Source organism: Spinacia oleracea, chromosome 5 (assembly GCF_020520425.1).
Source record: "Spinacia oleracea cultivar Varoflay chromosome 5, BTI_SOV_V1, whole genome shotgun sequence".
Taxonomy (NCBI): domain Eukaryota; kingdom Viridiplantae; phylum Streptophyta; class Magnoliopsida; order Caryophyllales; family Amaranthaceae; genus Spinacia; species Spinacia oleracea.
The window spans coordinates 72,190,592-72,216,504 of NC_079491.1; the positions used below are offsets into that span (position 1 = coordinate 72,190,592).

General features: G+C 35.8%; 2 protein-coding genes across 2 annotated transcripts in view; one reads left to right on the plus strand and one right to left on the minus strand.

The window, feature by feature from the left end:
* Positions 1 to 1,422: 1,422 nt before the first annotated feature.
* LOC130461600 (nudix hydrolase 2-like) lies at positions 1,423 to 11,000 on the minus strand. The gene is made up of 7 exons (XM_056829753.1): positions 10,980 to 11,000; positions 2,971 to 3,033; positions 2,604 to 2,669; positions 2,310 to 2,447; positions 1,892 to 1,970; positions 1,751 to 1,800; positions 1,423 to 1,662 (listed from the first exon to the last, which is right to left on the minus strand). The coding sequence occupies exons 1-7, from the start codon at positions 10,998 to 11,000 to the stop codon at positions 1,567 to 1,569; spliced, it is 513 nt and encodes a 170-aa protein (XP_056685731.1). The 3' UTR covers positions 1,423 to 1,566.
* A 96-nt stretch (positions 11,001 to 11,096) lies between these two features.
* LOC110792367 (cellulose synthase A catalytic subunit 8 [UDP-forming]) overlaps positions 11,097 to 25,913 on the plus strand; it is a 30,360-nt gene continuing 15,543 nt past the window's right edge. The window contains exons 1-2 of the mRNA XM_056829754.1: positions 11,097 to 11,303; positions 20,284 to 20,380. Coding sequence (XP_056685732.1) covers positions 11,199 to 11,303; positions 20,284 to 20,380 — 202 coding nt within the window. The 5' untranslated portion in view covers positions 11,097 to 11,198. The remainder of the gene's footprint in view (positions 11,304 to 20,283; positions 20,381 to 25,913) is intronic.

Sequence of the window (25,913 nt, forward strand, 5' to 3'; positions counted from 1 at the left end):
TATAAATATTAAAAAAATACGAGGTATTACAGTTTTTCCCGTTCAACTTCTCCTTTTCGAGAATTGATCGGATGTTGAATGAATTGTTGTTTGCCATAGTTAAAACTACAATTGAAAAGAATAAACAAATAAATAACCATTCACAGTTTCTCTTAATAAACTTAAATTCAAGCATTCATGCATAATTCAATATTTATTAAGCATTTTATTCAAGTTATGTGTTCCGGCAGGTGTGAATAAAATGAATCCAAGATCCTTAAATCATTGAAGAATTAAACACATTATGTATTTAGACTAGAAACTACTCTTGGTTGATAGGTACATCTAAGAACTTATTAGGTAAACCTATCTCATTTTCCACGACATAAAAGGACTCCTAGCTTACTTATATCGTTGAGTTTCACCAAAACAAACAGGTACTCACAATTATTTTTGTACCACTAGTGGAAAAAGGGTCATTTGCATCGCACTTTTAAGCACATTTGCATCGCACATTGTGCGTGGCAAAAGATCTCGATGCAAATGACTAAAAGTCATTTGCATCGCACTTTTGTGCGATGCAAATGACCCTTATTTGCGTCGCACATTAAGCAAATGTGCGTGGCAAATGACTTTTCAGGCACCATGTTGAAAAGTCATTTGCCACGCACATTAGCTTAAAGTGCGTGGCAAATGACTTTCAGGCGCCAAAAAAAAAAAGTCATTTGCCACGCACAATAGCTTAATGTGCGACGCAAATGACAATTTGAGCGCCAAAAAATTAAGTCATTTGCCTCGCACATTAAGCTAACGTGCGTGGCAAATGACTTATTTTTTGTTTTTTTAAAAAATTGGTTTTTTAATATTTTATTGGAAATTCCGACATGATCGTCTTTGAAAGTAGACGCTTCCCAATACCGGGAATACATTTATAAATAATACCTGTCACAATAGTTTACAACGTAATTTACGTTCCCAATAAAAGGCAATTAAATTCGTCATAGATCAACCAACATGTTACAACAAACATAAAATTACTACAACAAAGTTATCTAGCTAGAGATCGAGTTCATATTACAAATTAAGCTAAAAGTCGACATTGTTCATGAAGTAATCTGCCCAAAAATCTTTCACCTCATTAATCTCCTCCGGTGAATAAGGCAATGTTCTTGAAAAATCCTAAAAAAGTGTAAATAATTCAATTTATCAACGATCGATCAATATAATAGTTTTGTGTACTTCAATTTATTATATAAATTAAAGTACGTAGTTTATGAGAACATACCTTAGTAAGATCTTGACTATTACCATGATTCACATTTAAGGGTAATTGGGTCGTTCTAGGACATTTTTAGGCAAATATGACGTTTTCGAACCTAACTTTGAACTAAAGAACCTAAGGAATGTTTTCAAACTTATTACACGTTTGCAGTCGAGAAGAAATGCTAGACAAGGCTTCCCGATGGATAGAAGTGCCAGCATTCAGAACTCCCGCGGATATGGATGACCTGCATAAGACGGCTCAGCCTTGTGGATGACATTGATAGTGAACAATCCCCAAAGTAACAAGGATAAGCAAGTAGAAAGTCAAAAGCAGCCAAATATCAATGGAGCTCCTATCCAATTAAGCATAATATATTGGGCATACCTGAAAGCTACTACCTCGACAAATTCTGCGTCAACCTAAAGCGGCAGAATTAAATTAGCAAAAATTGGAGTCTCCTTCCATAGTGGAAAAATACTTTGTATATGATATCAAGAGACCACTTACTCCTGTCTCTTCCTTAACTTCTCCGATGGCTGCTGCACATATATCCTCTCTGTACATGGTAAAAATAACCTATAGAAACTTACAACATGCACAAGGCAACAATAAATTGGAAGTGGAGAGTGAAAGTCTATTAGCAATATACCTCATCCACGATTCCAATAGGGATATTCCAGACACCTGTTCCTCGAAGTCTGCCACTCTTTTCCTGTACTACAAGCATCTACAAACACCGACTGATCAAGCTCAATTAAACTAGAAATACAAAGTAAAACATAGAAAATAAGCTATCTGGAATTCTGGATTACAACTAAGATGAGTGACTGTAGTTAGACATTAAAACCAATTCGCAGGACCGTCAAATGCGCTATATAGAATTAGAACACTATAGTTGGGCATTAAAACTGATTTGCAAAACAGTCAAATGCGCTATACAGAATTAGAACACTGTAGTTGGGCATTAAAACTGATCTGCAGGACAGTAAAATGCGCTGTACAGAATTATAGATATAGATCATTTTATGTAGAAGAATCTTAGGGGCAAGGAAAAAACACTGCATACCTCTCTTTTCTCTGTTAAGACAATAGCACCAACTCCAACACGATGTGTAGCATTTGCAGGGAGTGTATTAATAGTTTCAGGAATCCAGTAAACCAGCATTAGATAATTTGGCTCTGCATGATGATACCAAAAGCCTTCCTATAATCAACATAAGATGATTACAGAATGAAAGCTACAAATCCACAAAGTAGACTGGAAAGTTAATATCTTGTCGACTTCAGACTCAAAAGATATGCAGAACTTATCGATGTCGATCTAATTTCCTTTATTTGTGTTGCCCTGCTTGTGGCGTACCTTGACCACAGTTTCAACAAGGTTTGCAAGTTCAATGGGAAGTTTTATCCACACACCCTTTTTGCCCTGCCAACACATAATGTGCATATGCATAAGCATAAGCAATTAAAACAAGCTAGCCAGAAATGCAGTAACAACAACTATCATTCATGATTCATCAACTGTCATCTCAGTTCCTATCCAAACAGTTCGAACTCAAGACGGCCTAATAACTCAATCAATTCTTACACAACAGATGATAACTCAATCAATTAAAAAAAAGTAGACAACCCAACCAGAGAGAAGAAAGCAACCAAAACCTAAAGATATAATGCTCTAAGTTCCCAGACTATTGGACTCGACCTTCGTCTCAGACTATTGGACTCACGTTTCCAGTGTCTACATCAAAATCTGAGTCTGTAGATCGGTGCCTCACCCATGCCAAGAAACTCTAGAAAAACAGTATTCAACAAACATGGCAAAACACTCTCAACATAAAACTGGAAAACCATTGAAATTTTAGAAATTCAGGGGAAAAACCGAATTCCATGGTTGAAATTGAAAATTTCAGGAAAAAGAACCTAACTTGTAGAAGAAATTACAAATTGAATTAAAAAATCGAATAAAGCACACGAAATTCACAAATTCGCAACAATAAATTAAAGAGAAAAGGAGGGAAATGAGAACAAAACCTAATTTTGTAGTTCTCTGACGACTGTGTTGAGGTCTCCGGTGGTATTTGATGTCATCAACCGTACGTAATTCTCCGATGGTAGACTCGCCGGTGGGGGTGAGTTCGAGAAATTGTCGTGCCCTAGTTGTGGTGAGTTCCAGGGAAGAAGAAGAAAGAGGCAAAGACTAAATAGCTAGGGTGAAATTGGGTTTTGAGAAAGTGTGGCGCCAGGAAATTAAAGAAAATAGAGACCTGTCATGTTAAATGATTCGGGAAAAAAAAATTAGTCATTTGCATCGCAGATTTATAATTCTGCGTGGCAAATGACTCAGGAGCACCCTAGAGTCATTTGCCACGCAGAATTATAAATCTGCGATGCACTTAATTGAGTAATTTGCGTCGCAGATTTATAATTCTGCGTGGCAAATGACTCTAGGGTGCTCCTAGAGTCATTTGCCACGCAGAATTATAAATCTGCGATGCAAATGACTAAATTTTATGCTAAAATTTGTTATTTGCTTCGCATGTTCAGAATGGCGTGGCAAATGCGGGGATGCAAATAAGCCTTTTTCCACTAGTGTACCTTACCCCTTTGGGATCAAGTAACACCTCGCTATGGCGGAAAACTATTACTAAGATTGATGTAAAGGTTATCCAAGTAAGTGTTATTTTGGCATGGCACCTTTTAACTCAATTTTTTAAAAAAAGTTTGGAACTTAAGACTCTTACTATGTTGGTTAGATTTTAAGTGAACTAAAATCCTTAATCATGCAACATAATCAAGCCACAATCTCATGCATAATTAAGACATATGTAAAGCAATAAATAACATAAAGCATGCATAAGATATGAATGTGATCTAGTATGGCCCGACTTCATCTTGAAGCTTCAACTTCAAACTCCGTCTTGAAAATGGATTGGAAACTCCGTCTTGAATTTCACCATGGGAGGCGCCATTTTCTTCAAATAGGATATGCCATAATTGAAACTAATTACAACTATTTGATAGTACGCATACCATATTTAAATTAAAAACTTTGGTGCATTAGACCAATTTTACATTCAAATTAATGGTTCGCATACCATATTTTCTATCCTATTTGGGCCATACTAGTCACTTTCCATAACCTGCAAAACAGTACATTTACAATATACCATTCACCCATACATTTATCAATGAATGGCCCACATAGCTGGTTAGTAGAACATATTATGCATCACATAAATATTTGCAGCAATTAATCAAGGTTTCCAATAATCTACAAATTATTTCGTACGTCGCGCTTTCGATTCGTTTTCCGATTCCGGAATTCATTTCCGATTCGAACAATATTTATTATTTTCGATTCCGGAATTTATTTCCGATTCCGATAATATTTCCGATTCCGGCAATATTTCCGTTTCCGGCAATATTTCCGATTCCGACAATATTTCCATTTGCAATAATATTTTCCGATACGTACCATGTTTCCGTTTCCGGCAACATCTACGACTTGGATAATATTTTATATTTCCGTTACGATCCATATTTCCGTTTCCGGCAATATCATCATTTCCGGAGTATTCATATTTTGCCTTTTGACAATTTCAGCTCCCACTGGAACCGAGATCCGTCGATTCCAAATATTCATAAATAGAGTATTTAATTCACTTAAATACTTGATCCGTTCACGTAATATTTGTGTGACCCTACGGTTTCAGTCAAGAGTAAGATGTAGATTAATATTATTAATTCCACTTGAACTGAAGTGGCCTCTAGCTAGGCATTCAGCTCACTTGATCAAACTAATTTATTAACTTGCATAATTAATATTGAACCGCAGTTATTAGACTTAGCATTGAATGCATACTTGGACCAAGTGCATTATTTCCTTCAGGATGTACCCCCCAAGTGTTCGGAGTTTTCTGTAAAAGTGTAGGAAAAATTCGGAACACTTAAGCACAGGCGTTGGAAAAATCCAGCGCAGAGCTTGCACGCGCTATAATTTATTAGCGCTTACATGGGAACCGCTGGTAAATTCTAGCACCAGGCGGTTGGTACGCGTGTTTTTCACAGGATTTGGTTTATTTTCATGTTTTTCTAGTTAATTTGCAAAGTTGATTAACTACTTACTGTCGAGTAATTGGTGCTCGATTTTCAGGTATTCCCGAGTGGGGATTTCTCTTCTTTTTTGCGATTTAAGAAATACTTATGTATATTACTTCACCTCAACGAGGGCTTTTCCGGGGTTGTAACGTGGTTAGGTTTCGGGTGGAAAAAAAAGATGTTAAGGCTCAAACATTCCCCATTGTACCCTTAGTTAAATTGACAACTAGACTTAGTGCTTAACCTTGCTTGGTCTTGGTAGAACTTCATCATTGTTTATTCTTCATGTTTTAGTTAAAGGACTTTTGACTTGACCGGTTACTTCACAGTATTCTTGGATTCTTTTTTTTTCAACGGTCCTTGATGTGTAGCCCTTTTCACTTGATTAGTTCCTTCTTCTTGCCCATTTTATTGTCATGGTGCATTCCCATCCCCAGGTTCAGATTAGTGTGGGTTGAACAAAAAAGGCTCATTCAGACGAGGTTCAACATGGCTAACAATAAAGTGGTTCATTGTTTCTTGGTCAAAGGAAAGGACATTTTTAAAGGTTGCAAATTGCCTCTAATTTTGGTGAATTATATCTTTCAAAAATCGTTAAGGTGGACTGAGTGAGTCCCCAACTTGTTGGTCCGAAGATGATCTTTTATTTTTGAAGTTAATAGGCTATGTTGGGCCCAAGTGAGTGACTAATTGGGAACTCTTTTATGTAAAGTGCAGAATAAGTTTTGCCATTTGTTTCGTGCATCGAATAATTTTCCTTTTTGTTTTTTTATTTCTTTTTAAAACTGTTATGGTAAGACAATCAAGGATGTACTTTAAAGAGAAACTTTATTGATCTTTGGGTAAAAGTACATGATAAGAACGCTTGACAGCAATTTAGTCTCTTATTCTATTTTAGGAACGAATTGAAAGGGAGAATGACATAGAATTAGTTTGTAGTGCTATATTCTAAGTCTGAGCTTCTTTGAACTTTGAGTCTGCATCTTCGAGCTTTGGATAATCTTTAGTCTTCAGTGTAGCCAACAGTCTAGTTCCCAGCTTCGTGTTTCCAGTCCGGGGGAGATTTTCTTATGAGCTTGTCATTCTGAACATTCTGGTGTTGGAATGTTTAGTAAGGAGTGAGGGTCATGTTTACCGATTGAATGTTTTGGTGTGGAACGTTCAATCCGACAGAGGATAGGTGTTCCATAGGCGTCCCAAATGTTGCTTCGTACCAAAGGAATGTTTTGGGAAGTCAATTAAGTTTTAAACAATAAAAGTAGATGTTTAATTTTAATTAGAGTTTAGTGCTCATAACTTCTTATCTTTACACGAGGAGGGTCAAAACCCTGTCCTCAATTAGATCATGTACTGATTCTTTAGGTTTCAACAATTTTTGGGTGGAATGGCATTTTCCCTATTTGGACCGGATGTTAAAAGAGTGCGGATTTGCTGAAGACTTTCCTGAATGATTAGTGTTTATGTTTCCTAGCGACTGTTCCTTGAATTATTCTCGAATTAGTTAGGACCCTTATAGAAGAATTACCAAACAGAAAGAAAGTAGATCTGGTTTTGAAAAGTTGGATATAACCACCTAGTTCTTGATTAAATGTTGACGGATTAACCGCTACAAGCAAGTTCAGATGATAAGGAATATATGCTTGGTCAATCTGAGTGGCAAACTGAGTACTTGGAGGATTGGGTTGCCAGTTTAATGGTAGCCCTTTTATTTTTGTTCTTGACTGAGTGATAAATAGGTTGCTCTAAATCTGGACGATTAGAAATTGGGTCATCATTATCATCTCTAGATTTCAAAATAACAAATCGGGTAAGGGCAAAACTTGTATTTTGGGCAGTAATTATGTGTCTATTAGTCAAGTGAGAGAGTTCTCTAATGGTTTATATTTTTAAGATCTAGGGGATTTGAACAGAATGTAATAGTCGCTTATAAATTAAGAGTGTTAATTTATTAATTTTGAGGTATAGACTGACTTAATAATCCTTTTATATGGTGAATGCCATCTATAACAAACGTACTAATTACTTGGAATATGTTAGAATGCTATTTCGGACGACTCAGACTCAAAGGTTGGACGTGGGTTCGACTCATAACACCGAAACAGATTTTTATGAAACTGCTGGACTGCAACAACTATAACTTTTGATCTGCTAACTGTTTTGGGCTAAAACTGACTCTGGATGATGGACTGAGGTTAGACCTACGGATTGATAGTTTATGGGCATCACATTTCTTTGTAAAACTCTTTTTATGACCGTTTTAGTGTTTTTACTTTTGGCTATACGGGTTTGACTTTAAGTTATGAGATGGGGATTGAGGGAACTATCCTAGGTGTAAGTGGATTCTAGGGGAAGGACTCTAAGAGTGTGAAGACTCTGTGGAAGGTAATTCTAGATGGATGATGACTCTAACGGTAGACCTTAACTTGGTTTAGACCCTTAGGAATAATTTTGGTTTAGACTAGGCGAATGATGGACTTAAGGGAAGACTCACATAAATGGTGACAGACTCGGTTAGGGTTTTTTACTCGACTTGACTCGTCCTTTGCCTCGAATATTATTAAGCGATTACAACGAGCAATTTAGTATGAATCCAACTTTATTAACTGATTTTAGAAAATATACTATTTTCTTTGTTTTTTAGAAACTTTTGCTTTTAGTGAACGTCAAAGGTTATTTTAGCATGAACGGTGTTATGCCGGATATTAGTGTCATTAGAGGACTAATAACTACTTTACGAATCATTTTTTATTTTAAGCTAGGAGTACGTGAAAGTTGTCGAGGACTGAATTAGTGGGTGCCGGAAATTTCCAGCGTTGGAACATTTCTAGCGCTTGCCTGTGGTGCGCTGCTATTTTCTAGCGCTTGCAGGCTCTTTTGTGCGGATGGCTTTTTTAGTCAACTTTGTTCTGTAGCCTGAATTTTACTAAACTGTTGATTTAAAATAATGATATCAACAACCACAAAATAAAGACAAAATTGAACCAACTATTCGTCTCCAATATATGCTTGATATGACAACTTGTTCATCTCCAATACCGCTAATTCACACTTCAGTTCTCAAAATTGAAAACACCACCAAACACAAAAAATTCTTCAATTGTTCTTTGTTTTAAAATTATATCATCGGCCACAAAACAAATCAAAATCCATAAACAGAAAACTCATTAAAGATCGTTGATTTGTTTAGGATGAAAATGAAATGAAAGTTCAAAAAAGTTTGAATTAGTTTAATGAAGGCATGAAAATAGACTTTTAAAGAGAGATAGAGAAAGATGATTTCTTAGATCTATGGACTTAGGGAAGAAGAGTGTAACTGGATTGTAACAATAAACAACAAAGCAAAATGGGAGAGAAAATTTTTGGGAGATGGAAGAAAGGACTGGAGGAGAGAGAGGAGAGGCAAGAGAAGTGATAAAAACGTGAAAGCGGAGTATTTCCGAAAAACCAAAAACATAAAACTAATAAAAGTGGTTTTCACCTTTATGTTGTTGTTTCATTAAAACGGAGCCATATTTGTTTTTTCAATTCTTCATCCGAACAGATTTCATTTTATTTTTTAGGATTTTTTGTTAGAAAGGACTTTTTATAAAGGTGTTTGTGTGAGAAAGGACCTTTTATAAGAAAAGAGGCATTTTGGGACCTTAATCTTTTTTTGTTGACTAGGACCACTTGTCGGATTATTGGAGTTGACTCATGTTTCACCCTTAACTTACCCACGTGGCAGCCAGGAACCGACACGTGGCATCTGGTAAAATTAAAAAAATAAAATTAAAAATCTTCTTTTTTTGCCAAATTCCCTCCAAACCAAACAACCCATTTGTATTAAAAAAACCCAAAAAAAAAACCGCGTTTAGTTTCTCTCTCCTATGCTTTCTTCGCATTGATAGGTACAGAGAAAAGTCGAAGCAACACGAACAACCTTCTCCGGTTCAATTAAGTGACAGGGTTTGTGATTAACACCAACGCGAATCAGATATGGTGTTTTTCTCTCTCAAATTCTTCCCAAATTTTTCGATTTTTGCCTCATAAGAATTAGGGTTTTTAATTTTTTCATCAAAACGAATTGGGGCTTTTTTGATTCGCAATGCTTGTGTGGCTTAGCATGTCTTTGTCTCAACATAAAGCGAAAATTTGTTCTTGTGAGTTTTCCGTTGTACAAAGAATATTGTGGACACATGAGAATCCGGGTAGGAAATTCAGAGGTTGCCTGGAGTTCTTGAGAACGACAAAGGAGATAGAAATGACGGGGGAGATAAAGAGAAATGATTACGTGGAGTTAAATTCGATGAACTTATTGCGAAATTGATGATACTTCACCTTCCCAACATTAATGGCGAACGACGAAGAAAGCAGAGGAGAGAGAAGAACACGATTTTTTTTAGGTTTTACAAAGGGGTCTTTTAGTTTTTGGAGGGAATTTGGGCAAAAAAAAGATTTTTAATTTTTTTTTAATTCAACCAGATGCCACGTGTCGGTTCCCGGCTGCGACGTGGGCAAGTCAAGGGGTGAAACATGAGTCAACTCCAAGAATCCGGCAAGTGGTCCTAGTCAACAAAAATAATAAAGATTAAGGTCCCAAAATGCCACTTTTCTTAAAAAGTTAATTTCTAACAAAAACACCTTTGGGGGTGTTTGGTTAGAAGAGGTTTGAGGGAAAAAAAGCTTTTTGGGGTGAATTAGAGGTTTGACCTTTAGAAAAAGCTAATTGGGAGTGTTTGGTTAGGAGAGGATTGGAAGAGTGTTTTGGGGTGAAAAAGCTAATTTTGAAAAAGCTCAACATATGAGCTTTTTGCAATTAGAGGTTTGTGAAAGTGGATGAAAATGACTATTTTTTCCTACTATTGCCTATAATTACAACAACTATCAACCTTGTTACCCTACATATTTTTGTCCTAAACATTACTCACACTTTCTTTTTCATTTCACCCTATTTACTAGATTCGTTTTTTGTTGTAATAAATTTTATATTAGTACTTTGAACCAATTGAACTATATTGCAATAATGCTTAAAATATCATTAGTAATATTTCTCTATTAAAAAATATATATATATTGAAAATTTTAAATTAAGAATATCTTCTTTTTTAAAAAATAAATTTATTTTATCTAGTCAATGTTTATTACAAAAATATAAAGAGAAAAAAAATATTAACACGATAAACTATTTGTATAATATTCATAAGAAACAAAGTATGTCAAGTCCTTAATGGTCATTTTACGTATTAAACAGCTAACAACTATCATTTAATTCACCAAACACTTTTACACAAACAGCTAATGCAACCATTTAGTCGAATCAGCTAATGCAAACAACTAACAGCTAACAGCTAGTCAAACCAGCTATCAGCTAACAACTAACAACTCCTAACCAAACATGGCCTTTATAAAAGGTCATTTCTAACAAAAAATCCTACTCCATCTGTCCCTTAATTCGCACCGCTTTTATTTTGGGTCGTCCCTTAATACTTGCACCGCTTCTATAAATGAATTTTTTTACCAATATTATATTATTTCTTACACTTACTTACTAACCCACCTACACTCCTACTCCTTACAAAAAATCATTAAAAAATTCACACCCCGCATTTACCACTCTCCACCCCTTACACATTTCCCACTAACTATATTAAAAAAATACCCCACTATCGGCTACATCCATTAACCACAACAATCCCGAATATACCCTTGGTGTTTCACAAAAATTTCCATAAAAAAAACTAATCAGTCCCAAACTCCCCACACCCACAGCCCACAGCTCACAGCCCACAGCCCACTACTGTACTCCGTATAACACTTCCTCCCTTTGCTAGTGGCACCCGAAAACCCAATTCCCCAAATCCTTGCGTGCGCCTCTCTCATGGAGGCTTCAGGGAGTCCAAGACGACTGAAGGGACACACAGCCACCGCTACTTGCTGCATCGCCTCTCGCCAACGCCCTGGTGTCATTTTCACCGCCGCCGAGGTTCTTCTCTCTTTCATATTTTCCTTCTTCGGCTGTTTTTGCTGCCATTTTAGACTTTCACCAATTGAGTTTTATGCTCCTTCGTTTGTGATTTATTAAGTTGCAATTTAATTATTAATTTTCAAAAGTATATGCAAATATTCAGGTTAATTGTAATGTTGTAATGTTTACAGTATTTCTTAATTTTTTAGGAAATGAAGTGCATGCTCATTGTGTCTTATACTTGTCTAAGTGGAGTGTTGCTGGATAATGAATTTGGATTAAGGCTTTTATTGGAATGCAAGAGATTCTGGAGACTTATGTTTCGTTTGAAGATTGAATATTTCTATTAGTGAAGTCTTAATTTGTTACTGAGCAAACAAGGAAAATTTTCGTATCCTAGGGAAAACCGCCTCAATGGAGGATTTATAGGTCATTGGACTTGCTGACAGTTGCTTGAACACTAGACCGTGACTTTCGGACTTTAGGATCATTGAGGAGAAACTTGAAAGTTTTACATTTTGAGAAAATAGATTACTAGCTCGAGTCACGTACTCACATCATAGTAACAGGTGGGGTGCAATGCATCACACACATAGATAAAAAATGCGGTATCGGTCACGGTCGCGGGATCGGTTGCGGAGTCTCGGTAACGGAAATGATGCGTTAGTCGCGGACCGTGTCGCGGTTGTCGCGTAGGAATTTAAAATTTGAAAAAGAACCCCATGCCAGCCCCATTCACTACCGACCCTAGTCCCCCTCCCCTAAACCGTACACGTGACATAATTAAAATGAATTCCTTTGTCTACCTTCTCTCTCCTCTCTTGTTTTAGATTTGAAAATGGAGTTCTCTACTCTATTTCAATGGAGTTTCTCCATTTCTTTCTTTTTTCCCTTTTTTTTGTCGAAAACATGGGGAATTCGGCTGAAAACCGAGTAGATGTGAGGTTTATAATGTTGTGAGGTTTATAATGTTTAATGCGGACAAAATTCGTTCAGATCGGTTGAACCGGCCGAGATCTCGCCGTTTTTAAAAACACCTTTACAACTCGGGATATCTCGTATCGCCAACCTCCAAAACCTTGTTAACTCGGGCGATACGAGTTAACTCGGGCGAGTTTTTACACCATGACACACACACACACTTTATTTTTGAAGTTCAGTTTAGAACATGACCTTGGATTTAAGTTTGGCAATTGTAAAATTTAGTTTCTTCATAGGCTTACCATTTTTGAGAAGTTATCAAATCTATAACAGCAACTATAATTGTGTTACTTGTAAGCCACCTTATTATAGCCTTTTGTGAAGGAATAATCAATCCACTCATCTTGCCGGGAGCATTAGTACTATTACAAATAAAATAATAGCTCTTCTTCACTTGGTATTTGCAACTAAGCTCATAAGGCATCTGGTTGATCATTGGTTGATCATTGATAGTTTGGGACTAGTTACAAGTAGGATCAAACTGAGATGTAGAAAGTTTTTAGCATAATATTTTGAAATTTGTCCTGAAAAATGTTACAGGATCTTGCTTCTGAGAGTTCTGACATGTGATTATTGATCAGCTTCATTCCATCGGTCCATCCTCTACGGAGAGAGTGATCTTTATCGACGGATTTGATGCTTTAACAACAGCGGGAAGTCACTTTCGGACCCCTAGTTTTATCACTGTATCAGGGGTTTCCTTTTAAGTGTAGCTCATTGTGTTTGAGAAGCCTAACATAATCGTAGTGCTTTTCTCCTACGTGATTGATCTTGACATTTGATGTTGCCGAGGCCTTGCCAGTTGCCACAAGTTTGCTCATCTTCCTTATTTTTCTCTCTAAGTTAATGTTGGGAAACTTACACATATTGTCACGGTCCAATTGTTTTCACACCAGAGTGTGCGACGCGCTCTTGCCTATGTAGCGGCAAGGGCGCAAGCCTTGTGCCCTTGTGCGGACAGGGGCGTCTCAGGGCTCGTGAGGTAGAACGAGAGTTTGATTAAGAAAGGACACTCTTGCTTATTGGCAACAACAGTGAGGGTCGATGGGGCGCTTGTGTGCGCATAGCATGCACAAGCGGGATCCACGACGAGAAAATATCTGTTTTGTGAGACGATTATGGGAAGCATTAAGACGAGCAACACCACAATATTTATAAAAGCTTAAAATAACGCTAGTAATAAAAGAAGACACCTTGGGGTAAGGAGTATTGATTCATACTCGGATACTCCTCATAGAAGTTTATTTTGAATAAGCTAAAAACCGACTTTACCCGGTACGTGGTACGTGTTGACGAATCTCGAACCCGGTTCATTTCGTACCTGGGTGGACTTGTGGTTTGTAAACCGGGTCGCCGGAGGTGATGAACCCGAATTGAAAACCTTAGATCTACAATTGAAGCACTTCGATAAAGTTGTAAAGCTCAAAAGCATAAGCATAGGTTCACCTGAGTAGTGCGAGACCGTCGGTGAGTTCGCTGGAACAAATGGTGTTCGCATGATAAAGATGTATATGTATGGTGTAGGGAGGGGGAGGAGGAGATAGGGAGGTTGTGTTTTGTCGGGGATGAAATCAGACCTTTTTTTACCTTTTTGTTATACTTCCTCCGTTTGGAAATACTCGCTTTTGGTCATTTTACACTATTCACATATTCTACTTTGACTATTAATGGTGATTTATATGTTAGAGAAAACATAGTCATGTGAGATCTTGTTAGATTCTTCTCAATGTGTATTTATAAAATATCAACTTTGTGTAATTTTTGTTTGAATAGAATTTAAGATATTAACGATCAAAATTGTGCATTGGCATGCGTAAAAGTGACAAACGTTGCGAGTATTTCCAAACGGTGGAAGTATTTATTTAAAATAAATTAGTCTTGTTTACTTTTACAACTGTGAGCCACCAAGCCCACCATTCACCTACCCCCTTTCCTTTTTCCGTTCACTTTTTCCCCATACAAACACATTTCCTCACATTACCTTATTAAATGTATCAAATAAAGTACTACTCCAAATTTACGCAGCTAGTGCTTTTCTTTATTAATTGTTTTTTCCTTTTCACCTTGCAAATTGTAACTAAACTGATTTTTTTATTAAAACAAAATGAGTAAAATTTTGGTTATTTATTATTAAAATGTTTCGTGTTCTTTAAAGGTTGTGTTCCGCGTTCCTGTACCACGTTCCACTCGAACCCACGTTCCTTGTATCATTGCTAAAACCTACTAGTGAATGCTGGATTGACAGAAACATAATTATCTATCTAAAACCTAGAAACCTATTAGAAAAGTCATATAAAGCATTAGATAAGCAAAATATAAATAAACGAAGATTGAATTCTAACACATGATGTAGTGCACCCCTAAACAACAACCCATCATCATTAGTATAACTCATTGAGTACACGAAAAACATTATTAATAGAGACTACACTATGATTGATAGGAAAAAAACTGATGCTTGTTGGCATCCATCTGTAAATATGTCTTTGTTGTCCTCTTTCCTTTACAACCTCTTAGAATTGTTGAGAATTATCATCATCTTTAATACTGCTAGCCAAATTAGCAACCTTATTCTTACTTATAAAAGGAGCGACACACGCCTTTCGGTTCTATTTTTTAATAAATATTTCATGGTACGTTATATTGATATTAGTTCAAATAAGAGGATAAAAATGCTACAATACTTCAAAACTTTTAAAGCGAACAATTCTCTGAAGGGGGAGGGACCACTTGACTACTTCATTCAGAATTAAGGGGTGTAGGGACCAGCACAAGTCAAAGAGAAAACTTACCTGAAAACGCCGGAGTCGACCACTGAATAACCGCCCCAGTAATGGCTCACCAACAATCTTTGTCATCAACAGAGAGTGGGCGATCAATAATGTTTTCAAATTTCAAAAATTAGGGTGTACATCTATGGTTCTGATTTAGGGTTATAATTGAAGTAGATTCAAGCAATTAATTAAGGGATTATGTTCGAATTTGCATCTTAAAAACTGGGTAAGATTTAACTTAAAAAAAGTCGTTTTTCCCTTTCTTTATTTTCATGCTTAAACTCAGATCTACTCTTTCTTTTCACCTTCCCAAAAGGCGACACGCTGCTTGTCCTGCGCGTTGGAAGAGGTTGTTGTGTGTTGTGGCATGCACCTTCTAGCATCTTCTGGAATGTGCAACTCCTTACAAGACCGATGCGTTTTTCAATGCCTAGGTTGCGCCTCGAGCACACCTTTTAAACTAACTCCCTATTGCCCTCACTTCGCTCTCCTTTTGTACTCCTTTCCCCTCTAATGTTATCAATTCTTCGTTCTCTCGTGCTCTCTAACACTACTAGAAAAAGAGCATTTAACGACGAAATATTTCGTCGTTAAAATCCCTAAAAACCGTCGTTACAAATTTTAACGATGAATAATTTTCGTCGTTATGTTCGTTGTAACAGGCTCCGTCGTTATTGCTTTTAACGACGATGTTCGTCGTTAACAATTAACGACAACATACAAATTTCGTCGTTAATTAATTACGACGACACAAATGTTTGTCGTTGTTAGAAATTCAATAACGACAAACTATTAAGCTATAACAACCAAATAGACGTACTTTGTATTATATTTTAACCTCTACAAATCTTTTCATCGTTATTACTAACTGCATAAAACAAGAACCTCATGCTCTTGCAAGTTGCAAATTGTATTTGAAAATTAAAGCTAACATTGTTTAGAAAGAATTGAAATGAACAAAAATTACATTAATCACAATATATTTTATAGAGTATTGAAATTCTAATTAAGTAAAACATACTCTCATCCACACCGATACAATAGAATCTCCAAGTTTCGAAATCTAACCCTAAACTGATACAATAAGATCTTCCAATAACTTAATTCTAAAAAGCAATTGTACTCTTGAACGAAATACTACGACATGAACTCGCCGGGTTGACGTGGAGGCTTCTCACGTCTTCGAAGACTTATCAAACAAAAATGGCCAAAATTTAGTAAGAGAATATAGATGAACACTTTCATTCAGTTTGAAGTACTAAAATGATGAATTGAAGTTCAATGAAAATTGAGCATTCCAAAAGGAAAGTGCTGCATAAATGAAACGGAGTATATGAGTTGTAAGCTATACATGATATAGGAGTAGGACTCCTACTGCGATTAGTTTTACTTTAGTGTATAAGAAGTAATTATAGACATGATTATTTTCTACAAAAGTTACAAAACCCACATCAATTTATTATAAAAAAATTAAGAATTCCTAATTTGATGTAATTGAGCTAAAAAGCCAACATTTTCCTCAAAAGATCAGGAAAAGAGAGACAAGAACTCTAACTTTCCGATTGTATGGCTTGCTAATTGAACTCTAACCACATAAGGAGAATACCTGTATCACCTATAGAGGTATGACACATCACATACATCAGTGGCAAGTGAAATAACTGAGCACGTAGTGCCAAGCAGCCATTATTGAAGGATTTTTGAGCCAAATTGGAGCGGGTTAGCTTTCTGATCTTACATCGGTCATACAAGCATGTGCAAGTGGTCACTTCAGAGCTAATTATATACGTCGCTTTCTGCCTATTCACAGTGAGTAATAACTAAAAAGTGAACAAATATAGGAGCTACAATATGCTAATAAAGTGATCAGTTTTTTAGGGCTTCATTAAGCATTGGTTGAGTTTTTGAAGGCAATCAAGTGGGAAATTTTCAACAGATGATATAAATAAACAAAAGGTTGGACAAATAAACCTGAACACACCCTTAGAGACACAAAATCACTCCAAGCTCTCCAACAGAATTGAGTGTGAGCAGAACCAATTCAACCAAACTTGAATAACATGAAGATACTTAAAGTTAAACTTGATGACCAAAGTCTAGAGTAAGCATATTGAGGAACCAACTCACAAACTTCAAAACATCTTTGTTACATCAATACGAATAGCAGGACCCAGGATTTAATGTCAATCTGAAAAGAAAAAAAGAAGTAAATATGAGACATTAGGATAAACAGAAAAAGAGTAAATCCGCAAACCCCAAAATATGATCAAATGCAATTATGTCAATTCATCAACGAGTCAAGATAATGTAAATTAAACATGCTAACGACTAAAACAAAAACATAATATAAATATGAGATACTGTTGTTAATTACAATTGTAGATTGATTTCTATGAAAATAACTTTAATGGTGAACTGATATTAAAATACTCTGTAAAATATATAAGACCTTCAATTCTTGTTAATAACCATTAACAATACTGAAACTAATTAAACTCTGCAAAAAAAAAAGTATTAATAGATGACTAATGCACAAATTCTTATTTATAAGGGTTGTACAATAAATATTGTACACTAGTGTAAAAGTTAACTCAAAATGTTTAAAAGTTAAGCTTATATATGTAAAAGTTATCAATTTTTTAGTGATAAATTTTTTCATTTTAATAAAACTTGTTTCTTCAAAATCACTAATAATGTATAAAATTAGTCATTTAACTCTTTAAAATGTTTATCTATCAACGTTTTTTTTACTAATATAAAAGTTAATCAAAACTAGGTTAAAGTTACAAAAAAAATGGGTAAAAGTTATCTTGGTGTACAATAAATTTATTGTGCACCTAGTGCGCAAGACCTTTTGAATAAGTTATCTCACCAAACTCCTGTCATAGAAAGCTACCGGCCACCTCCGCCAATCTCATTACCTTTTTCAATGCCGCCCCATTTTTCTCGAGCCTTCGGAGTCCTGGTCGCCGCTGATTGAGATGAGAAAGGACCCTCTGCAAATATGAATTTAGGTTTGCACAAAAGTCCCCAATGAACCCTCGCCACCATGGTACTCGGGAACATGGAACTAGAGAAGCAAATTTTTATCAATTAGGTTTTAGAGAGTTCAGAGTCTATTGAAATTTTATTCCTTGCCTAAAAACAATAACGACGAACAAAAATGAAAATTGCCGGTTTATCTTATTTTTTAAAAGTTTCAGATGGCCCTGCGCTTAAGTTTTTAAGTTTCCACTCTTTTAACGATTAATTTTTGCTCCGTCGTAAATGATTGGTCGTTAACAGTGAAATTTCTAGTAGTGTAATGTATTAATTCTTCTTTCTCTCTCAATCTTGAACTGGGATGTTGCTTTTATAAGGCATATATTTATAATGTTAGTGGAACGAGTTAACATTTCTTGATTCTCTTCATCCTTATTTATAATGACAGACTAAGGCTTTGTTTTCTTCACCTTATTCTTAATACTTGTTAGATCACCCCAAGAAAAATCAAATAAGACCAGACCAGAAAAAGGAAAAAAAGCACTCATATAAAACATTTAGACTAGACTAGAAACTAGAATAATCAGAGCAAATCAGGTGAAGAGAACATAACCTAAGACACCTACAAAAGGCGTACAAAAGGTGCGTGCCTTATGCACCTTTTCCCAGGCTCAAGGCGCATCGCCTTATGGTACAAAGCTCTAATTGCTAACATGTAATATCTTTTCAACAACAACAACAACAACAAAGCCTTAGTCCCAAAATGATTTGGGGTCGGCTAACATGAATTGTCGTTGTCACCAATCAAACCAGAAAAGAGCAGGAAGTAAAAAGAAAAAAAACAAAGAAGAGAAAGTGAAATTAATGAAAGTAGGATAAGAGAAAATGTATATATATATAATAGAAGAAATATTGTAAGAGATAATAAAAATAAGTAAAATTTAAAATAAATGAATAAGTAAAATAAGTGCATTTCAAAATAGCATGTGAAATTAAAAAAATTGAAAGAATTTTAAAAATAAAATAAAAGTAAAATAAAAATAAAAATAAAAATACAAATGAAGAGAATCAGAAACATTGAAGTTGTGTAAGTCAAATGAAATCATCAATGTATATTCTCTCCCTCCACTCTGTCCTATCCCACGCCATATTTCCCTCAATCCCAAGAAAGTTCATATCGTGCTCAATCACCTTCCTCCAAGTTTTCTTAGGTCTTCCCCTACCCCTTGCAATTCTATCCCTTTGCCACCCTTCTATCCTCCTAACCGGGGCATCATTTGATCTTCTGCTTACATGTCCAAACCATCTTAAACGATTTTCCATCATCTCAAACGATCAATCGGTGCCACCCCTACTTTGTAATTATTCATTTACTTTGTGAAACTTCTTTAAGTATAATCAATCATTCAGCCTTAACGCAGTGATTTTGGACTTGTTTTAAAAAAAATTCTTTTATTATAACATACGAGTAATGAAATGAAACCTTTTATGTTGATACTACGCACTAATCAATTTTATTCTATTGTACTTATGACTAAAAACTAATTTGTAATTAACCAACTAAGGTAGAACTAAGTAAATAACAAATTTATGATGTAATGCCTATGATACTCGAGGTCAGTTTTCTAAAACGTTAGACATTTGTGGTTTGTTATGATGTAATTAAAGATAGATAAATGACGCCCTAATGCCTATGATACTCGAAGTCAGTTTTCTAAAACGTTGGCCATTTGTGGTCAGTTTTCTAAAGATAGATAATTGACGCCCTAATGCCTATCATACTTTGGGATTTCTTCTTAGAAAGAAATGCCAATTATTTTGAAATAGAGACATTATTAAGAGGCTTTGTGGGACAGGGTAGTGTACCTTTTCTCCCCAACGCGAATTTGACATTTCTCAATCAACACTTTTGGAGGACTCTTTGTCCACTGCTTTTGCTACTCGTTTCTTCATTATGCATTAATGTACATTTTATTCACTGCTTTAGCTGCTCGTTTCTTCATTATGCATTAATGTACATTGTGTGTTTGTTTGTTTGTGTGTGTGTGTGTGTGCATGTAAACGTCTGTCTGTAAACAGATGCTGTCTTCTTTATTTCAATATCATTTTTGCACCTCTTTAAAAATAAAAGGACTACCAATGTGGTTTGGTTGCTTAGTAGTTAGAACATTTACATGAACTATGATTTCGAGTTTCATGTGATGTTTGTCGTCTATACTCTGTTGGCTCAATTGCATGTTGTTGTGGTATGATGTCACCAGGATGGTTGCATGTGTTTGTTCGACTTGCGATGCAAAGATGTTCAACTAGTCATGAAGCTAGGCAGTGACACTATTTCGTCATTGTGTTTCAAAGAAGGTGTGTTTTTCTAATCTTTCTTTTCCGGTCTGTTATCATAGAAAATTACTGAAAAATATAGGGGGCTGAAGGTGGTGTTTGTGGTGATTTGAGACATATTGTTTAAGGTATCTCTGAGGTGCATGTTGTTTTGCATCTTAGTACTAACCAGTAACAACATGATATCGTGGCTCGGAGCAAAGATGTTTCTCTTTTGGTGAGTGGTTTCAATGATTGTTTGTGTTAGAATGGTTCTAACTTCTTATTGCTCATTTTGTTAGTGGATTGGTTTTGAATAAGGTTGGTGATTCGGTAGGTTGCCCATTGCTTAACAAGAAATGGTAGTCTCTTATCATTCATAATTATGGTGTCAATATAGGTTGAAATTTATAAATCCTATTACTCAAGAAAACTCACTGATTTCATACTTAAAATTAACAAATTACTCCCTCCGTCCCAAAATTATAGTCCTGTTTTCCAAATCGGACGTCCCAAAATTATAGTCCTGTTTCTATTTTTGGCTATGGTCCCCACTTTCTCATGTACTATATTAATTAAAAACTGCATTGAAAACACAACAAAACAAAAAAAATGTATTATATTCCACTTCCCCTTGTACTATATTTCTCTTTCTCATGTACTTTATTCCACTTTTCCATACAAATCAATCATCATTTATACTTTATTCCACTTTTCCATGTACTATATTCCATTTTTCTTAAAATCCGTGTTTTTGGTCAAACGGGACTATAAATATGGGACGGAGGGAGCAGTAAGTAGACTAAAGTCAAGCACTCTACTTTGTTTTGTGGGATGTTGAATCTGAGTTTATTGACCTTACTACGAGGAAGTTTGACTTCAAGATTTAGAAGTATTCGGGTTATGATAATTTTAGTGAGAGATTTTATCGAGAGAATGAGTAATTGCTCTTGTTTTATTTTGGGGAGATTGTGTCTCAATGTTCAACATTCAATGAGGGGTGTTCTCTCCCTTCAAGTTACAGCGTTGTTTGACTTATTAAAAAGCTCCATCGATCATATTTGTAGGGTGGCATGTTACTCCCTCCGTATTTTAAAAAGAGATACACTTTCCTTTTTCGACATATCTTGGTCTCCACTTTCAATTATATTAATATTTCTCTCTTTCTTGTGGTCCCCACACCTTAGTTTTAAAAAGCGCGCTTTTAGCTCGGAAGCTCACAACAAAACGCTTCTGCCAGCCGAAGCCTAGCGACATACAAGAAGCGCGTGCTTCCTAGCGCTTCGGTGCTTCTGCACTTCCTAGCGCTTTTGCGCTTCCTGTAGTCTGGGCACATCAGATCCTTCTTTTTTATAAAAAATAAAGCCACGTGACTCTAATCTTCTTTTTTAAAGTATCACGTGATTTCTCTTTTTTTTAAAAGCGAATATTTGGGAAGTTTTTGAAAACCCTAGTGCAATTTTCTCCCGTAGCTTGATTTCTTTAGCCTTCTCGACGGATTTTTCCCGTCGGATTCTGAATTGTTCTTTCATCGTTTTGATTTCTCTTTTGTGAAGGTTTTATTGTGGGAAATGATTAAACAAGGAATAAATAATAATGTAAGAAATTGTGTTTTTGTTATTATTTTTATATATATGTTTACAAAACATAATGTTACATTATATAGTAACTCATTATCTATTTAACTAATGGGTTACAATTATTTTGTATATAAATCATTCAATTAATAGCTTAGCTATATATAGTAAGTGTCAATTTTAACACTCCTCCTTGACACTTAATTCTGGCATCCCAAGCTTGAGTCTTAGTTCTTTTAACTTTTGTTTTGGTAATGCCTTTGTGAATATATCAGCGAGTTGCTCTTGTGTAGGGCCATACTCTAAATTTATTTCACCTTCTCTTTGGGACTCTCTCACAAAGTGATACTTGATTTTGAAGTGTTTAGTTCTTTTGTGACATACAGGATTCCTTGCAATAACAATTGCTGACATGCTGTCACAAAGTTATTTTGTCGGAGTACATTGTTCTTTCCCCATATCTTTGAGCACTTTCCTTAACCAAATTGCTTTATTCACAGCTGCACACGCAGCTATGTAATCTGCTTCAGCTGTTGATTGAGCAACATTATCTTGTTTTTGTGATTGCCATGAGAATATTCCACTTCCTAGAGTAAATGCATAACCTGATGTACTTTTCATATCATCAATAGATCCACCCCAATAACTATCAGAGTACCCAACTAATTCCGAACTTTTAGTTGGTTTGTACCAGATACCTAATTCTTTAGTGCCTTTTAGGTACCTTAAAACTCTCTTTGCAGCGGAATAGTGAAGTTGACTGGGGTTTTGCATAAACCTTGATAAAAAACTTGCAGAAAACATAAGACCAGGTCTTGAAGCTGTGAGATATAACAAGCATCCAACGATACCCCTATAAATGCTAGGATTAGCCTTTTCAGCTCCATCTTCTTTAGAAAGTTTTTCATTTATAGCTAGTGGTGTTGACATAACTTTGCACTTATCCATCTTGAATTTCTTTAGGATAGCTTCTCCATACTTTCTTTGTGTTATAAAGATGCCTTCATTTGTTTGCTTTACTTCTAAACCAAGAAAGAAGTTCATTAAGCCTAGATCTATCATTTCAAATTCTTGTTTCATATGCTTCTTGAAGTCGCCAACGGGCAATCATTGCTTCATTATTTCCCGTGATGATTAAATCATCAACATATAGGGATAAAATCATCAAATCTGATTTTGTATGCTTTACATACAAAGTGGGTTCACTTGGACTTCTTTCAAATCCAAACTTCAGCAAGTATTCATCAATTCTGCTGTACCAAGCTCGTGGAGCTTGTTTCAACCCGTATAGCGCTTTCTTAAGCTTATAAACTTGATTTTCTTTTCCTTCAATAACGAACCCTTCTGGTTGTTCGACATATATCTCTTCTTGGAGATAGCCATTTAAGAATGCGGACTTTACATCCATCTGGAAAATATTCCACTTAAGTTGAGCAGCTAAGGCAATTAAAATTCTTATTGTATCATGTCTCGCGACAGGAGCAAAAGTCTCGGTGTAATCAGTACCATATTGTTGAGAGTATCCTTTTACAACGAGCCTTGCTTTGAACTTTTGAATTGAGCCATCTGGATTAAGTTTGGTTCTATAGACCCACTTGACTCCAACTACATCTTTATGTTTTGGTCTCTCTATGAGATCCCAAGTACTATTTTTCTCAATCATTTTTAGCTCCTCCTTCATCGCATTTCTCCACTCTTGATGATTTGAAGCTTCAATATAGTTTTAAGGTTCATAAGCAGCAAGATAACATGATTCAAATTGAACTTTGGTTTACCTCTTGGTCCTGTAGCATTTACAGAATCCGGAGAAGATTCAGCATTATTTGGAGTTCTAGGAGATCCATGTGGCGTTCTAGGAGAATCTGGTGGTGACATATCTCGTGGAATTTCATTATTGTTATTTTTCCCTTGTGTTTCATTGTTCTCGAAAACATTCCAAGATATTGCAGGTTGCCTTTCCACTTTTTCTTCATCCCAGTTCCAGTAGGAGTTCTCATCCACTTCCACGTCTCTACTGATTGCCAACTTTCGTGTCTTCAAATTTAAAAGACGATAACCTTTGGATTGCGAGCTGTATCCTAGAAAGATGCCACGTTCTGCCTTTACTTGTAATTTGTGTCTCTTTTCTGCAGGAACATGTATGTAGCATAAAGAGCCAAATACCCTAAGGTGTTTTACAGTAGGTTTCTCGCTTGTCCATGCTTCACATGGTGTTTTATCCCTCACTGCCTTAGTTGGACATCTATTCAGAAGATACACGGCTGTATTAACAGCCTCCGCCCAAAATCTTCTTGGAATTTTCTTCTCAAAAAGCATACATCGTGCCATTTCCATAACAGTTCTATTCTTACGTTTAGATACACCATTTTGTTGTGGTGTATACCCAACCGTAAGCTGATGTGTAATGCCTTCATCGTCACAAAAGTTATCAAACACATTTGATGTGTATTCCTGACCTCTATCGGATCGAATTCTTTTCATTCTACATGCACTTTGATTTTCAACCATGGCTTTGAATTTCTTGAAAATAGTTGTTACTTCATAACGTTCTTTGAGAAAATATACCCATTGCATCCTTGTGAAATCATCTATAAATAGGATGAAATATTTGTTGTTCTCATCAGTGGGTGTCCTCATAGGACCACATACATCGGTATATACCAACTCAAGTTTCTCTTTTGCTCTCCATGCTTGATTATGTGGGAATGACTCTCTATGCATCTTCCCGAGCTGACACCCTTCACAAACCTGTTTTTCTAAGGTCACGAGTGGCAGATCTCTAAGCATATTCGTTCTATGGAGAAGTTGTAAAGCATGAAAGTTATAGTGGCCTAGCCTTTTGTGCCATAACCAAGAGTCATCATGCTCCATTCTATTTACTTCTTCTTTTGGGTTTTTCCATAAAAGAGGAAAACTCTTATTTTGCATTTGAACTTGGGCAATCTCTTTCCCTTGTTGATCATAGATGGTGCATGAATTCCCCTCAAAATTAATAGAGTATCCATTTTGCATCATCTGGGGAACACTCAACAAATTTGAAGCAAGATTAGGAACAAACAAGACATTTTTAATATAACGTGCTCCCTTCTTTGTTTGTACCGCTATTGTTCCTTTGCCTTTTGCCTCAATAATGGAGCCATCACCCATTCTAACTGGAGTGTACATGGAAGTATCAATGTCAATGAACATGCATTCATTGTTTGCCATGTGATTTGTGCAACCACTATCAATTAGCCACACGTCTTTGTTGGTTCCTATTGAGGATTGACATGCAACAAATAGTTGATCTTCAAATATTCCACTTTCAAAAACATTTGCTTTGGCCTGCTGGTCTTTAAACCAACAATCTTTTTGTTTATGGCCAAACTTTTTGCAAATATTACACGGTATTTTGTCTTTATTCCAGCAATTTTTCTCCATGTGGTTTGTTTTATTGCATATTCCACAAGGTGAAAATTTTCATTTTCTTCCTGTACCAACTTTCTCTTTGGACATTGACTTATTCTTATAATTTTTGAAGTTTTGCGACCTTTGTTTATTCTTTGCCTGAAAAGCACCCTCCGATGAACCTTCGTTTCTACCGGAGGTCTTTTGTTCATGTGCTTGTAAAGACCCAAATAACTCTTGAGGAGATAATTTATCGAGATCTTTGGACTCTACTATAGCAGTGACAATAAAATTGAATTTACCATCAAGACTGCAAAGTACTTTCTTAACAATCCTTTTATTGGAAATATCATCACCATAGATTTTCATTTGGTTTACTAGATCTATGATTCTAGATGTGTAATCTTTCATTGATTCAGATTGCTTCATTTTTAAGCTCTCAAAGTCTCTTCGAAAATTTTGTAGTTTAATAGCTATTACCTTTTCCGAGCCATGAAAATCTTCTTGGAGAGTATCCCACAACTCCTTTGCCGAAGTAGTGTTTATGATTCGTGGAAAAATCGTCTCTTCAATAGAAGAATGAAGATTTGCAGTTGCTTTTGCATTCTTCA